Below are 13,023 nucleotides of genomic sequence, written 5' to 3' on the forward strand. Positions count from 1 at the left end.
CCAAGAGTGAAAAAGTAAAATATACGGTTTATGATTATCTTGTGGAGCATAATTGTAGTATTTTGTTATGTTGTTAATAATACTTTTTAATGAAGTATAAAAATTGAGAATTGTTCCGGATTTTCTGTAAAAGGCTATTGTAATTAACATCATAAATATGGTGATACTATTAAAGATTCATTTACATATTAAAGGCTCTTTGAGATTTTATGTTTGAAAGATATCTAGCGCATGCAGATGATGGCGTAGAACTTCCTTTTTGTTTTTTTTTCTGTTGGTTTTTTTGTTGGTCTCTCCATCTCTCATGAAACTAATACTCAGATGTATTTATCGATACATTTTAGTTCCAGATTCTCCAATTTCTCCAACTCTATTCTAACTTTGCAATATCCTTTATTGTAGTATAATTTGTTTTCGGTCACTTTGCATTTTCGCTGGCCCATTGTCTATTTTTTCAGTGATATTTTCGATTTGTGTATGTAAATTTATATCGATATTTTACTCAGTATCTACACAGAATGTTGTACTTTACTGTTTCAGATTCATAGAGAGGATTCTAACATATTCCAATAACTTAATTTCCAAGTTTTTTAATTGTAACCAATTAATTTTTACTTAATCCTTTCAATATGTGGATCTAATTTCTCTCTGATGGTTTTACAAACGCGTAGTACTTATTTTTCAGGATTCAATTAATTCTAACACTATTATTACTTTTATTGGAAACTGTATATGGAGACACTTTTTCTGTAAGATCACTTTCATTTCTGGTGAAGAACTCATCATTTCCGAACTAATGTCTGGAGCATTTAAAACGTTAAGTTCACTACAGGGAAGCGAATCTCCCATAGAAAATGTATATAAGAAAATATAAAATATATGAACAAATATAATAATAATAAAGTATTATAAGTATATAAATAAATATAAATAAAAAAATGTTATGAACTCAGTACGATAATTGCTTATGAGGACAATTATTTTAATTTTATTTTGAAAATAATTATGAAAAAAATTAATTCATGAAATAATCTTAGTTAAAATAGATTTATTTAATAAAATAAATCCCCTTAAAGTAGTAATTACATTTTTAATTGATGGCACTGTAACAAATATTTTCTAATTATTTACATGACATCACATCTTTCCGACATCTGGGTAGACTGCTTAAGTTAATATTTTCACCACTCTCACTTATGTCATGATAGAGAAGTTGGTTGACTTTCTTTAAAAAACAATATATACATTTACTAAGTAAATAATATAGTCTATTCAAAGTTATTTTGTACATACGTCATTAAGATGTTTAATATATTACTTGCCGCAATTTGTAAATTCGTTCAGAATCAGACAATAATTTATTTCTCATTTCATTCTACTTAAAAAGGGACAAAATGCTGTCTGATTAGTGCGAACACGTAAACGAGTGACATTGTCATAGTCGTCCAGTTGTCAGAGGTATGCAAAATTCTTGAAAGAAATAGTGTTAAGAGGTTAGAACTCTAACCTATAAACTATTGTCGCTGTATAATTATCTGTAGTTTTTAGATGTACTGTAATGTTAAAATAAATTATAACATTTTTGTTCGATTATTTTATTTAGATTAGAATTTTGTTGTATATCAAAGCCCAACTGAACTAAAACTCAGAGTTGATGCGGCAACATTGCGTCGTTTTAACGTCACAAATTTAAACAATATTAGATAGGCATTTATCCTAAGACATGTCACACATGATGATGATGATGATACAGATAATTTAATATTATTTACTTGATCAACCAATTTTTGGAAATGAGCGGGACTATTATTTTGAATAGGATTTCTTTTTCTGTAAAAGATCTACATCTAGGTACACAACATTTTTTCAATTTTTATCTTCAATCTTTGATTAATTATACTAATTAGTATTTTGGCAACAATTAATGTAACACAGAATATATGCAGAACGTAAAATGAAGATTTCCTTCTATTTTATGGCGTCCAAGATGGCTTAAAATAACAAACATAAAAATGATTGCGTTCGCACAATTTAAGCGAATCATTCACATGCTTTTGTTCCAAAAATAATTGAAAAAATTATTTCCTATTGGTTAGTTTATTATAACCAACAAACTAACCAATCACGCCTGACAAAACATTTTCCCAAGGTGGCCTATATGATATCAGCGCCTCTAGTGGTGGCGTTTCTAAGCTCGAAAACATTTCTTGCCTTTCCACATGACGTGTTGTATAATATGTTTATATATTGTAGGCTGTATAATCAATAACAAAGAAGGTTTACTGAGGAGTATTTTAATAGCCTAAATTATTTTTTAAAGCTTACAATGATCAGCTCGCTGACTGATCTGTCGATACTTTAGGACATATTATAACAAATTTTTTGTTTATTAGATCGTTGTTTTTGCTTTATTGGCCCTCGCTGCCGCCGCTGACAGCGAGCCAGAGCCTAGTAAACAAAAGAGGGGTCTCTTCGAGTACGAGCATGGTCCCGCAGTGGTCCACGCCGCTCCCGTACTCGCCGCCAAGAGCTACGAAACCCCCATCATCCACACCCCTCCAATAATCACCAAGGTGTTCGAGGCTCCACCAGCACCTTTCATTACCAAGCCAGTGATCGCTCCGGCTCCAATTATCTCGAAGGCCATCGTTCCGGCCCCCATCATCGCCAAGCCATTCATCGCCGCCCCATTGATCGCCAAGGCGCCGATCTATACCGCGCCCATTATCACCAAGCCCATCATTGCCCCCGCACCTATTTTCACCAAGAGTATTATTGCTGCTCCAGCGTATCCAGCTTACGCCCACGGTTGGTAAACATGAGAGAATTCACAGTATTTTAACTTAATTGCATCGTTTCTAACTTTTCTATTACTATTATGTGTAAATATGTGATGATCTTAGGAAATATATGTTATAAATAAAAATCAAGTTGAGTCTTATTTTAGGTACCAACTAAGAAATGTAGTGTCTAACTAAGCAAGTTACAATTTTTTCAACAATGTAGTGTCCGTAATTGGAATGAAATTACTGTTTGCTTAGTCTTCTAGACACTGTATTCATTTTCATCATCTTCTTCCAATTCTCTATTAGTGATTTATTTTTTGCCACTAAATTTTGTCGCGAAAAATATCCTGCTCTATGCTGTAAAACTAGAGCATAACTTTTAGTAGGTATAATAGGGTTTCAGCTAGGAATCTACTCCATTAATTGAATTCAGTTTTTTCAATGATGATATAATATTTGCAGTAGGTTCACTTACTACTATGTGAATAGAAATTACTGAAAGAATTTTAGATTTCTTCAAATAAAAGAACAAGAGAGATAAATATCTGAAAGTTGTGGACAGATGTCCAATTTCACTATATGATGTTTGAAATTAGATACTAAACCTTAATATATATATATATATATATATATATATATATATATATATATATATATACATATATATATATATATATGTATATATATATATATATATATATATATATATATATATGTATATATATTAAGGTTTATACCAGACCATTTTTCTCTTCATAGGTTTTCTTAACAATGCCCGTGAAATACTTAAATTGATGTATCTGTTTACGTTTTCAAAAGTGCTTTTAATTTTGCTTGAGATCTTTATATTTATTCTTAACATATTTTCAGAGCTTTGAGAAAATAACATTGTCAATGTCTAACTCATGATCTAAATTTACATTACATCAAAAAAACTAAAGTGTTATGGATTACTTCACTCGCAATATTTACTAAGTCCTTACTTCTTATTATTCCTCATTTCAACCTATAGTACGACGAAAGTTGGCAGCTTGTTTGTGGTAAATTAACACAGAATTTTAAAGAAGTTGAAATATTGATAGAAAACAGGATTGCTGTAAAAGTAACAATACAAAAGTATTTGTAACTTATCTATCGCTATGTTGAACAGAATATTGAAAACTATGTTGATATATTAGATTATACCCTATCCAATAAAATAATGAAAGATGTATACGGTTTGTAACCTCTTATTATTATAGCTAATGTTAATAGGATTGATCAGTACCATCACAAATCGAATTTGATAAACTGATTCAGATATAAGTTCCGGGTGCGGCAGATCTTTACATCTGCTATTCGCTATTGCTGGTCATTTTTGAAATAATAAATCATTGAACTTGCACTTGGTGGGCTTCGTCAGTTGATTTTTTAAATCAAACAACAAAAGAAATGAATTTCAAAAATGCCATTTTGAGCGTTCCACGATTAAGATCTGTACAGGTGTGTACAGATACACATACAGATGTTCAGTAGAATAATTTGATAATACTACATGAAAAACTATTGTTTTCAATATGTAGAGAAATGTTGAAAATATTGAATTTAAGAGTTACTGATGTAATGTAATGATAAGTTGAACAACACACTTTCTTAAAAAATACACAGTTGGTACTTAGTAAAACTCTATTCCAATAATTGAACGATTTTATAAGATGCAAATAATAATTTTTTAATGTAAATTTTTAATTAAAATAATAATAATTTAATGTTAATACGTTAATAATAAATAATAATTATAATGAATAATTCCATGGAAAAAAAGTACACATTATATAGCAGACAAGAAACGTAAAAAGGTAATTAAGATGCATTTCATAAAAGAATTTCCTGAATATCAATATGACCGGCTTGCACATATATGCCATACGGTAATAAATCTAATGGCAATGTACCACGTCGGATTTTTTGGATATTGTTCTGGTAACTTTATGACGCTCTACTTATTGTTGATACTTAGATGTTAACCAGAGCTATCATAATTAATTTTATTTATCAAAGCCCATTTTTTGATTATAATCGGAATTTCCTTTTAAATAAACCTTAAATACCATACCTAATATATTATTGGTTTATTAATCAGAAGTCATTGAAAATTATTTAATACTACTTCTGAAAAATAGTTAAAAAGACTGTGTAATATATTCTTTTATTGCAATAAAAACATAATTTATATCGAATTAATGACATTAACTGATTTGTTGGTAAAACCAAAAATAACAACAAGCGTATAAATAGCAAGAAGAAGAAATATTAACTCAACATTACATAATAATTCTTGAAACATAATTAAAATAGGACGGCTTGGTTGGCGCAGTGGTAAAGGCGACAGGACAGTCCACCTAATGTTGCGATAGTCGCGGGGTCGAATCCTGCTGAGGCATGGTCGTGAGTTTGTGTTTGTAATTGTTTAATATTTGTGATTGTGCTAGGTAAAAGTGTAAAATCCGACAATGTACATTATCTCAGTGACGCCAGTAAGTAGGCTGGGTAAGACCGGATGTTTTCTGGGATGATTTCCAAGTTGGTCACTCGGCAGTCGGTAGGCTTAATGCCGAGGACCGTTGTTCCGAGCCCACGTTAAACTGTATAGGTCCAGTTCAAATAAACCTTCGCTGGTATAAGGACACTTTAAAATATAAAAAGACAATTAAAATAAAATTTGAAAAAGGGAATAAAAATTTTAAATAAACAAATTCGTTAAACACAATTAAAGAAGATAATTCTTAAAATAATCTGTTGAAAATCACAAGAATATGGCAAATTTGAGTTGATAAATTAACGTAATTAATCATTAAAATCGTAAATATTAAATGAAGCCAAACCCTGAAGAAGTAAATAAAGGTGAACGAAACGCCGACTGTCGGTCGAATGGTACTGTTCAGTCTTTCACAACTTTCCCTGTTAGAATGTACCAAAGCATTTCTCAATATGCTACAATTTAAATATATAATTTAATAAAAAGGAAAAAAAAAACGTTTTCTTAATAAGTCGTGACTCATTGCCGGACAGTGTGACCCAATACCGTTTATACTTTTTCGATATTGACCAATACATGTGGCTGTGGATACCGTATAATAATAATTTAATTATTTGGTAATAAAGCAGCGAAAAAAATTAAAAGAAAAGGTACGTTTTTTCTGGGTTCCTTTTTGCTAGTACGTGATTAGGCGGTTTCGTCGATGTTAAAAGGATATTTTGTAATATAGGTAACGCCTCTGACTCTGTGTTTGAACGACATGCGGTTTGTTTTTAACGGCTTTTCAACGTGTGTTTAGCTTTGTAATGTTTAATAAACGATATGGTTATTTTTTGCTTGTCTGTATAAGGTTTTTGGTGTTATGTATGAAATTCTGTTAGTATAATAATACAATATGTTTTACTTATATTTGTTTTAGTTTCTTTTATTATATTGTTATTGCGTTGTTTTTTGTATTATTACTATTGTGATTGTATTGTTACCTTTTTGTGTTATATCTAATTGTATTTGTATATCTTATTTTATTTATTTTTTTAAATGTAAAGGTTTATTACAAAATACATATATCATGATTTTTTAGAAGTATTATTAATGGTCAGTTATTAATTTCCCCGTATTGCTCTAAAGTTTAAAATTAAATAAAAATAATTTACATCAAATTCCGGACATTTTTGAGTAGCTTGATAAAAAACGTTGTTAATTACTTGGTGTACCGGAAAGTCATCTTTCAGACAATTTGCCATCCCATAAATACTGTTTAGACTTTGAGCAGAATCATTCACCGACCCATTTTCTCACTTAGAAGTTAAGGCTCGGCAGCGTGTGTCCCATTGATACGAAAAGTTGATAGTCGAACGGGGCAAGGTCATGCGAATACGGTGTACACAAGTAGTGTATTTTGGAGCTCAAAGGAAGTATGTTTTTTACATTTATGCAATGTAAAATTTAATGATTGTTGTCCCATGTATTTTTAATTAATAGTTTTCAGGACTTAAAAAAAGCTGATCGGATAGCTTATAGGAAGAAAGCTTCAGAAAGTTTAAATAGAGATTGAGTAGGTGGAATGTATTCGTTAAAAACCCTAAATAAGTCTTACTAAACAATATATGGCTGTTCGATGCCGGCTCCACCACTTTTGCTTCAAGCACTAAACTAATATGCGTTGTTAATTTTAGTAAATATTACTCTTTACCTGATTTATTTTAAACTATTTTTCAAATTTAAATTTACCAACCTCCGTTAGATTTTAACTTACCGTTGGTAAATTTATATAATGAAATCATCCCATAAGAAGAACGTTCAAAATACTTGGGCCTTTACTTGGCTCGTAGATTAACTTTGCAGAAGCACATCTGGATGAACAACTCACACAGCAAACTCCGTTGTTATTTCCGCTCAAGCAATAACAGTAAATAAAAACACGCGAGGCTCAAGAGGTGTCACCCCAGTCTCAGGAACAGAATGATGTAAAGGGCTGAAACTGGGATTGAAACTCTCTCATAAAAAACAGTTACAACAAACTGTCGAACTGTCATTCGTTTATTCACTTCATTTTTTTGAGATAGATTCTTTGAGATTGAGTGTTTATTTTCTAAGAAATCAGTCTAGTGCATGGTGACGTAATGTACTTTTATTACGTTTGTTTTTAAATCCTATATGTTACGTAACGTATAGTCATACATCACTAACCAGTCTGTTTAAGACCCACTGTCTTCTGGGATACTACTTTTCAGAAACTACTCGTCAGGCTTGGTATTGAGGACTGCATTTCAAAATCTACTGTTAAAGTAAATATTTCTTCTAAATATTGCCTTCTAAATATATGCGAATTCTATGATTACAAGTGCAGTAACAGATGCTGTATATCAAAAAATTATGGACAAAGAGACGGCTTATGAAGTGTGGGAGGCATTGAAGGAAAATTTCGAAGCATTGTCCAAGAATTAGTTATTAAGATATGTACCGACTTTTTTGCATTTGGTTGGATCCAAGGAGAAGATATCGCAAGACACATTGCAAAATTGACGAACTTGAAGCCAAAAGCGAAAATGAAATTATGTTGGGTGTTGTTGACTAGGAATGATATGAGGACATTCGAAGAGCTAGAAGAACAACTTTACATGTTTGAAAGGAGTTCTACAAAAGTCAGTGATGCAAAAGTTGAACAGGAAGTTTTAGTGGTAAAATTAAGTAAAGTCAATTAGGGTAATAGAATTAGAAATAAGTTTAAGAGCAAAAATACATGTAACTATTGCAATCTACTAGGCCATTGAATTATACAATGATGGGCGACCGTCTAAGGATGCAACACTGAGGAAGGAAAAGGACAAGACAGTGGAAACAAACACAGTACGTTAACGTGATGCGGTGAGATTTTTTCTGCAGAAGTAGACGAAAACAATTGGTGGATTGACAACGGGGCTGTAAAACACGTGATAACAAACAAACAACCGTCAACCACAAAGCATTAAAAATTCCGGGAAATAATTTTTAAAAGCTTTTGAAAAAGGAGCAATTCGGTCCTCATTAACAGTTAATGATAAATGTGAGGAAATTACATTTAAGGATGTCTGGTATGTACCGAATATTTCCAAAAATTTGTTTTCTGTTCTAGCTGCTCATGACCGAAAAAAATATAGTAGATTCATGGTCAATTGTGTTATGTGGTTTTCGTGCAGTAAATGGCACTCTGTACAAAGCAGCCATGACAGTTGTATCAAGAGAGATGGGGTCATCAAGATAAACGTCATGTGAAAGCAAAGCTTAAGAAGGATTTTTGTAATGAAGTCAACCATGAACAATGAAGGAACCATGTACATATAGAAAGGCACACTGTCTACTATTTTGTACAAGAGATATGTCAGGAGATATTCCAGGTGAACTAATATCAACAGATATGTGTGGACCTTTTGATGAATCATTTGGAAAGAAGCGTTACTTTGTTTTGTTTAAGGATAATTATAAAAAATTTAGGTATTGTTATTTTATAGCACAAAGGTCAGAGGCAATTGAAGCGCTCAAGGACTTTCTAATACACATAAAGACATTGGGACATTCAGTAAATAAGATACTGAGTGATAATGGCAAGGAGTTTGACAATGGAGAGGTTAGATCTATTTTACGTAAAAATGGAATTACACAAAGGTTGATGGCACCACCTATACTCCTGAGCAGAATGAAGTTTGTGAGCGAGACAATAGAACTGTAGTGGAAATGGTCAGGACCTTGAAATATTCAAATCCATAAGTGACTTACCCAGCAGGATTATGATTATGAGTTAGTTAACACCGCGGTATATATTCTGAATAAAACGGGAAAATCATGTGTAGATGGTGCTAGTCCTTATGAATTGTGGAATGGAAAGAAGCCGCGAACCAAACATTTTAGGATCGTTGGTTCAATATGTTATGCCCATATTCCGAGTCAAAAGCGAAGAAAAATAGATAGAAAACTCGTAAAAGGATCTGATGGTGATGAACGGTTTAGAAATTCGATTGAAAAGGATCAAAGCGTTATTTTGTTTAGAGATGTATAATTTGAAGAGAAACCTGGGCGTTGTAATGGACATGTTAAACTACCATTTCAAGAAGTGAAAGCAGAAGAGGAAATAGTTAATGATGAGTCACAAGATTGTGAGGAAAACAGTTCAAAGGAAGACTTTTATGAAGTGGTTTCAGAGCTTCAAGAAGAGAGACTAAGACTAAGCCAGGCTAAGATATCGGTCAACATTAAAAAACTTCAGTCTTTGAATGATTATATTCTTTGCCATCAAGGAAACAAGATACAATACAAAGCAGAAGTTTCCGAAAAGAGAAGCAGTCGGAGCATTAATGTATCTGCTTGGGACTAGACCAGATCTGGCCTACAGTTAGGAACAACTAAGAGCAGAATTCGACATGCCTCGACGGAGCAGCAGGTGGCAGACATCAAGACCAAACCATTTCAGAAGACTCGTTCCAGCGTTTTGTGTGGTGAAGTAGGGTTGCTGTAGGATTGAATTCTTTTTCGTTGTTCGATTAGTGTACTTAACAATGGAAAGTGTTAAAGTAAATATTTCTTCTTTATTTAAAAGAAGGAATCTGTTTTAAGTACAATAACAAAATGTTACTAGTTTCTAGAGACTTTCTAGTTATGTAATTGTCAGATATAAATAAGCGTAAGTCCAGAGAGAAGCCACGTTGTTGTTGTTTGTTATTGCATATATATTAATTCATTAGTTCGTTTATATAGAGTCTTCAACTGTTTAGATAGGTGTCTTAAATAAAGCTCTTTATTAAGGTAATCTTAGTATAGCAATTAATAACCGAAAAATCTTAACTTTTACGTTTTCTTTACGAGACTATTATTTCAATTTAGTATCTATTTCCTTCCCATTGCCAATGATGGAAATTTACAACATATAATCAGGAAATCATAATAATATCGAAAGAAGGTTTACTACATTCCATTCTATTTCTATCGATATAGTTTAATGCTTTAAAATCTCAGTAACATTTAAGAGGAAATCTTACAAAGTGCGAATAATTGGCTGTTTAATCTATAACCACAGACAAAATTGTATTTCTATGTATCGATTATGTTATACGAGCCACAAGCGTTAGCCAACAAATACTGTTTGCTTTTATTTAATCATCGATATACAGTAAAACGATTTACAGCAGTACTTAATTCGTTTTCTATATTCATTAAGGGACCTTTTCGAAGAGTTTCTACAAATAATTATTGTTTGTAATATAATATAATTTACAGTACGTAAAGTTCCGAGTTTTTTAACGAACTTTACGAGATGTTACATAATCATGAACCTGTATTTTCAAGCTAGGCCTTAACAAGTACTTGATATTAAGATTTCTATGACTAATAACGATAGCGATTGTTCTTTTTGGTTCATTTAAATATGAGGCAGTCTTAAATTGCACTAATTATTAAGCGTTGGAATATTTACGTATTTAAATTAAACCGTTATGGTGCAATGGTCGTTAACAAAAGAACGTTGCGATTGTGTTGCGTAGAAATCTTTTTTTTAGACGTTTTTTTTTGGTTTCACTCTCAGTTGCGTGTCGTTTCTTCGTTTATTTTTTTTATTTATCGATGTCGAGTTTAATCTTTACATCTTTTATGCATAATACGAAAACTACAAGGTAATAGCGATGATTAAAAGTTGAAATTAATTTGTTACAAGTTGAGTTTTATTTGAATCTGCTAATGTTTTGACTGAAAGTTGTATTCACAATATATAGGGTGTTTGTAGGTATTATGATGAATTTTGTCTTTATGTCTCTATTGAGACAAATTAGTACGAATCACCAGGTATACCGGAAAGTCATTATCTTTAGCTTAGTTATGTCTTTTTATGATTTGGCACATGTTATTTTATTCTACTGGCATCAAGCTTCAAAGCTATACATGTTATATTTTGCCACAGTAACACCGTCATTGATTGATAGCTCTTTGAAAATGTTAAGTTTCGAGCCTGAATACGTGTATATAGGGAACCCTTTTTTGGCCTGAAACCGGGGAGGGCATCCTGTTATGAATACCTGGTAGGGAAGACCCGCAAGAATAAGCGAGTTGGACTGGTTATGTGGAGACTGCCTCTGGGCTACCCACTAAACCCCACACTATCAGCTGATCCAATGATCCTAACTGATACTTCTTATTGTTAGTGAGGAGGGTGCTCGTAACCGGTAACACCGTTAAGAGGCAAAAGGGCCAGGTAAGGACGTGGCGTCGTTATCACACCACGCAGCTTGCGGTACATGAGTTAATCGTTTGCCGGAGAAGGTCGAGGCAATTTGGAATTAGTGCCGACTGTGATAGAATAAGGCCACGAAGAGCTGAATGAGTTATTGGTCTAAAATATCGGCCAGCTCGGTAATACATCTCTTGTCCGAGAGACGAAAAGTGGAGAAATATCACAGAGTAGAACTCGGATATAGAATCGTGAACTTGGGGGACGTTTGTTTCTCTTGTGTGAATTTGATTATTTTTGACGAACCAGATGGCATTGATTATGTTTTTGAGAATTTCGTCTTGAAAGATTTGAAGATTTTCCACCTGATTAGGTGAGATGTATTTTATATAGACACTGGAGCCGTATAGAACGACTGATCGAACCTGCATCTTGTACAGGAGAGATTTTATTGAGAGAGGAAGCCTGTTGGTTCAGTTGATGAGCGGGAACAGCAAATTAACGATGCCTTGAGAAAAGAAAAGAAAAGTAAGCAGTGTTGTCTACGTATAAAGCTGCCTCAACTTGTGGTCTCCTAGGAAGCCAGGGGAGAGCCTTGTGGAACTCCAGCGTCGATAGTTTTCCGGCTAGAGAAAATATCCTTAATCTCCACCTGGAACGATCGTCCTGACAGAAATGATTTGATAAGAGCTGTTAGGTCATCGGGTAGACCTAATTGGATGCATTTCGCCACTAAGCCTTCGTGCCAAACCTTGTCAAAGGCTTCGGTTAGTTCCAAGAAGACCGCTCGTCTTTCACGCCGGTTAAAAGCACAGTTGATTTTTGCGGCCAGCCGATGGGCCTGATGGACGGCTGAGTGTTTCGCACAGAAACCGCACTGGTCATTTGGAAGGTTCGTTTGTCTTCGTAAAATCATTAAGAGCATAAAGAATTGCTCTTTCAGCAAGCTTGGAAACAGAACTTAGTAGGCTGATAGGTGTGTAGTCAGAAGGTGATGACTTAGCTCCTTTTATGAGGATAACTGCGATGAATGCATTTTTCCATGTGGATGGAAAGTGATGAAAGTGTGATATATAATCGTATTTGGGGAATCCATTACTTTTCCTATCCAATCAAAAGATAAAATTCGTTGAAAGCCACAATTGATGTGTGTTAAACAGGCTTCAAAACACCCAGAATAAGCCCGAAGACACAGTAATGTGATTTTACAGCAGGATAACGCGTCGTCTCATAAAACAAAACCGGCGAAAGAAGCATTGGAAGCACCTGGACGGGAAATATTATCGCATCCGCCGTACTCTCCGGGCTTTGTTTCGTCCGATTATCATCTTTTCGCATCAATGGGACACGCGCTTGCAAAGTACCACGTCGTCAATTCCGAAGAAGTTAGAAAATGGCTCGATTAATTGTTTTGCTCAATGGACAGTTTTTTTGGAATGATATCGAAACATTTCTGAAAGATGGACAAAAGTATATAGTCAAACGACCCATACTTTGAATAACTATATTTTTCTATTTCCTTCAAA

The 13,023-nt window shown here is 33.2% G+C and overlaps 1 protein-coding gene across 3 annotated transcripts in view; it reads left to right on the top strand.

The window, feature by feature from the left end:
* Positions 1-13,023, top strand: part of LOC143191474 (uncharacterized) — a 125,514-nt gene that overhangs the window by 71,071 nt on the left and 41,420 nt on the right. For 2 of the 3 annotated variants that reach the window (XM_076396617.1, XM_076396619.1), the window contains one exon: positions 2,394-2,919. The exons of the other annotated variant lie outside the window; for it this stretch is intronic. In XM_076396617.1, the coding sequence (XP_076252732.1) occupies positions 2,394-2,816 (423 nt within the window). In that variant the 3' untranslated portion in view covers positions 2,817-2,919. Of the gene's footprint in view, positions 1-2,393; positions 2,920-13,023 lie in introns of those variants that run through there. 3 annotated transcript variants of the gene reach the window in all.

Source organism: Rhynchophorus ferrugineus, unplaced genomic scaffold, assembly GCF_030347505.1.
Source record: "Rhynchophorus ferrugineus isolate W39M unplaced genomic scaffold, kcgeb_rfMv2 rfM2, whole genome shotgun sequence".
In the NCBI taxonomy this organism is placed as follows: Eukaryota; Metazoa; Arthropoda; class Insecta; order Coleoptera; family Curculionidae; genus Rhynchophorus; species Rhynchophorus ferrugineus.